Genomic DNA, 4,986 nt, shown 5'->3' with positions numbered 1-4,986 from the left:
TCTAGCCACAACCACGCGCAACGAACCGCTTCTTCTCCGGCTTTGGTCCTGGTTACACAATCAACACGACTGTGGACACTGACACCTAGTGGCCATTGCCTGTCGACGCGGACAACGACGCACAAGTATGAACGAAAACCGGCGCGTTGCATACAGCAAAAAACACGGATAACGTTCCTGCCGAAGGATGTGTTCATTTTTTGCCACTTGTTAGCAACCGTCGTTTATAAGACATGATATAGCTTTAAAAATCATGAGCGGATTATAAATGGTGTGTTTTATGTCATAGAGGTTTTGTTAACCACAAACCATATTTGAATTCGTTTTAGAGAATTGTTCAACTTTATGCAAATAATGAGCGAGTTACAATATTACATATAAAAACAGTATAGTAACAAAACAAACACAGGTCTTTGAAAACAACATTCTCATCAAAACAGTATTTTTCACATGAACTTAAAATAAAGAACGATTAGCAAAAGATCAAGTTTGCAGAATGTGTTATAGACTGTTTCAGTGGCAACAACATTAACGTAACTTTTTAATTCAATTCAATTTTATTGATATAGTGCTTTAAAAAAAATCATAGTTGCAAAGCAGCTGTACATACATTATGATTTAAAAAATAATAACAATACATGCATAAATAAAATAATTATGGTATTGAAATACATGGTATTATTGCAAGTTTTTCTCTATGCAATGTTCATTAATGGATTGTTAGAACTGTAAATTGTTCATTTAAAGTATCAGGGTGTCTACAGATATGAGTAAGTTAAATTGAAGACTTTTTAAGACATTTTAATGCCACCTCATGTGAAATGTAAGAATAACACTGCGATGGACTTACACGTTCTAAGACGAATATATTAGGCTTTATTACATATATACAGCCACGAAAAATTCAGAGACCACTCAAATTACTTTTTAACTATCGCGGGGAGAAAAACTTTCACGTCTGTTCAATGGTGGTAAACAGTCATTTGGTCCATCAGACTGGATGATTTATTTTGCGGCAATGTGACCAAAATGTTTAAGACCCGTCAAATCTAAATATACGACATTTTAAGACTTTTTAAGGCCTTATATTGGACAACTTTATTTAAGACTTTTTAAGACAGCGGCCACCCTGAGTATATTATTTTAAATATCAGCAGGAAGTCAACTTCCGGTTGACTTCCGCAAAGAATCAAGTTCAACAAATCATTTACCAAAATTCATTTGAGTAATAATAATTTGAAAACAATATAAAATTATTATACTACTACAGTAGCCAATAGCTAGATAGATAAACAAACACAGACCGGAAGTTAACTTAGGGCCAGTCGCGTCCGTCTCAGGAGCATGTACAGTATATAGTGACAGATAATGTCTCATCATTTAACCTTCCGATACTTTAAACAGAAAAAAATTGATTATTTAACAACTTACTTTGACTAATGATGATATTTATTTCGTTTATTTGCCGTATACTGGCATCTTGTTGGAAGGTCTGAAACTTCCTCCCACTTCTAAAGCTGCGTTCCACTCCAAATGTTTATGCCCTTCCCTTGCAAACTTCTCTCAGTCTCGTTGACTCGGAAGTGTGTCATAACCCTTGCTTACGTTGCACCAGTGCCCACTACTGTCAATAAATGTTGGTTTAACCAAAAAAAATTATTATTATATTTAATATAATAACTAATATTTTTAAGTTGAACTATCCCAAAATTTTAAAGGGGATTTGCAACGGTGTTTCATGAATTCTGACTTCTTTACAATGTTAAACGTGCTGTCAACTTGTCAAAAAATGAGTTGGACATATGACGTATATTTCTGTGCTCGATACACTCCCCCAGCGTTCATATAGGTTTCAGAAAGGTTTTTTCCAACATGAAAATCTGTTTCGTAACAACTTTTCTTAGTCCCTTATTGGGCAATTCTCCCGGAAAAGCACGCCCACAGCAAGGCGAAAGAAATAGCCCGCCCACACGTGAACCGACGAGCGATAGGAAGACCCGCTTACCATCAAGATTGGCTGTGCTGCGTCAAGATTGGCTGCGCTGTGGGCCTCGTTACTCTTGGGATAGTGAGAGAAGTTGAGGTGTGTTTGTTTGTTCACGGCATTTGGGTGATGAATGTTATATAAACGGTGGATATAACGCTGGATTTGGAGATCGTTTGAAACTGATAGATGGAGCGGTCCCAGCGCTAAAAGATACCGGACATGAACCGCACGTGGTAAGCGAAACTGAGTCATATGTCTGTGATTTGTTGGCAATGGGTGCGCACGTGCTTTAGTTCCGCCCCCCAATCCCCCCTGACAGCTGTATCTGTCTTTTATAAATGTCATCAAACTAAAGACTCTATGGATATTTGAAGGGTGCGAAACTATTCTGTAAGTACTCAAGATTAACATGAGATATGCAGAAACTGTCTGAGTTATGGCCACTTTAAGGCAACAAGGTAACTTATGTTTGAAGTTGAACCAACAAAAAACAACAAATATTTTTTCACACTGTCACTGTAGCAGTCCATGCATTACAAATGAAGTGCAGATTCTTTGCGTTATGACGGCACCTCCTTATGGGCATGGGATGATGACGCAGAAGGGCACTTCAAGAAAAAGTAGTTTGATCCCCTACACCCTTCAATCCTTCGAAGGGCTTAGGGCAGTGGTTCTCAAACTGGGGGCGGTGGTCCCCTGGGGGGTCCCAAGATGGATCCAGGGGGATTATTTGATGAAATATAGAAATTTTTCATAAACTTTATGCAATCAAACATCAGAAAAATAAGCCCACCAACCAAAAGCATTGTATAACTGAATATGTTATTGGTTTAATTAAAATTTTAAGTTTAAGATAAGTCTTTATTTGGGGGGCCGCAAAGCAATGCACCCTACACAAAGGGGGCCTTAAAACGAAAACGTTTGAGAACCACTAGCTTAGGGAATAGGGATGAGCCCTATACGGAATGGAACGCAGGGATGGGGTGCTTCTCAATACGCCTTGTCATTTCCTCGTCCTCCATCCTGTGACCCGCAAACCGATCGAGCGTAGCCATCTTTTAGGACATCTCAATTCTGTAATCGCACCGGGAGAAGTGATGAGGCTTTCATGAGCAGACACACCTCCAGTGAGACACACCTCGCTCTCCATCCGTCCTGTGTACTTGACAAACTTCCTTTCACCTCCAGCATCACGACTTGTTTTGTGGATTCTGACACAAGGACGACGTCTGGTCACAGGGTGATGATGACTGCATCTGCTGTTCCAGGTCCACTAACGGCTGTCAGCGAGACTCCAGATCTTCTTTCAGTAGATGGTGTCTGCTCCTCAGTTCTCTGTTTGGAGGCTCCTCTCAACTCCTGCTCGGATGTGTTCAGTGATGCTCTTCAGGACTTGATCGTGCCTCCATCGGTATCGTCCTTCTTCAAGTGTCTTTGGGCAGCAGTTAAGGATCTGTTCCAGTGTTCTCAGTCTGCTGCTTTTACATTCTTCTTTATGTTACTGTAAAGGTCCAGATCAACCTTAGCACAGCACGAGTCGAACAAAAATGTTCTTCAATTCACACAAATTAATATCAATAAACATATATTCAACTATATTAGACATAAAGATAAAATGTGTTTCAAACAAACAGTGGAATTAGAAATGTATCGACATGATGTCTGTGGGAAAGAAAACAAATCAAGTTTAGTTTTTAGTTCTGTTGTGTTTTCTGTGCTTGTTTTTGTGACATTGATGTTGTTGTTGTGTGAATGTTGTAGCTGGAAATGGAAAGTAAAGTGACAGAAGTTTTCAGTGTCCTGAGAGTTTATTGTCTTTATTAAAACATCAATATGACACTGACAGTGATGCTGTTCGACTCTATATCAGCATTGATGTGATTCTACTGTAGACAAACACACACATGATGATATACTGTATGTGCTAATACAACCATTCACAACAACATCAATGAATCAAACCTCTGGAAATCATCACATCATGAACATCAATTATACAAAATAAAGTCTAATCATTACAATCATTTTCTACAAATATTCACTCGCTCGCGTTTAATCGAGACTTTTTCCATCTTAACATCAACCACTGAATTATCACCAGATGTCAATAAGATGGACGTATTATTTGAGTAACATCAAAAACTTTAAACTTATAAACTATGATTTGTGTAATCTCTGTATTATCTACATTGTTAGGTCACACAGTTTCAGTTCACTGAAAGAAACAGCAAACCCAGGATAGAGCGGTTGAGTGAATGTGGTGATGATGCTGTGGATGAGGGTCATTGTGTCAGAGACGCTGTAGAAGGACAGAATCCCTACTCTCTCATCCACATACACTCCTATTCTATTAGATCTGAGCTTTACAGGGAGATTAGTGTGTTTGCTATTGTGACTGAATGAGTAACTGGAGTCACAGCAGATCAAACTCCAGGACTGATCATTACATCCAAACACACACTCATCACCCCGTCCCTTCCTCCTGATGCTCTTATATGACACTGATATCTCCACAACTTCACCAGTCCACTCAATCTCCCAGTAAGAGCGTCCACACACACTCTCTCTACACAACACCTGACACACATCAAATCTGTCCGGATGATCAGGATACTGATGCTGTGTGAGAGTGTTTGTAATCTCTCTGTTGTCCTCAGACAGATGGAGGAATTCATTCACTGTGTTTGGATCCAGAGTCAACTGAAGAGAATCTGAGGATCATAAAACACATCATCTGCATATTTACAACACAAAAGAGATAAATCAGAGAAATATTGAGATATTCTTCATTGTTGACATCAGACTTCATAAGAGAGAATCATCCGTCATTATTGTTTTCCAAGAAATGATGCACTCTGCACAATTAATGCAGTCAAACTGTGAGAAATCTCAAATTCTGTTCATCTCAAAGCAAAATGAACACGCACACACATTATTTATTCGACCAATCAGGTTATCTTGTTCAACGATATGTTGTGACGTTTGAAGAATGTTGAATC

At 38.8% G+C, this 4,986-nt stretch overlaps 1 protein-coding gene across 1 annotated transcript in view; it reads right to left on the bottom strand.

Moving 5' to 3' along the window:
- The window catches only part of LOC130565472 (E3 ubiquitin-protein ligase RNF135-like), a 12,291-nt gene that overhangs the window by 2,186 nt on the left and 5,119 nt on the right, over positions 1-4,986 (bottom strand). The window contains exons 2-3 of the mRNA XM_057352203.1: positions 4,221-4,687; positions 3,074-3,198 (exon numbers count right to left, since the gene is read on the bottom strand). Of these exons, the coding sequence (XP_057208186.1) occupies positions 3,074-3,198; positions 4,221-4,687 (592 nt within the window). The remainder of the gene's footprint in view (positions 1-3,073; positions 3,199-4,220; positions 4,688-4,986) is intronic.

This window comes from Triplophysa rosa, linkage group LG15, assembly GCF_024868665.1.
Source record: "Triplophysa rosa linkage group LG15, Trosa_1v2, whole genome shotgun sequence".
Taxonomy (NCBI): domain Eukaryota; kingdom Metazoa; phylum Chordata; class Actinopteri; order Cypriniformes; family Nemacheilidae; genus Triplophysa; species Triplophysa rosa.
This window is presented reverse-complemented; position numbering and strand designations above follow the sequence as displayed.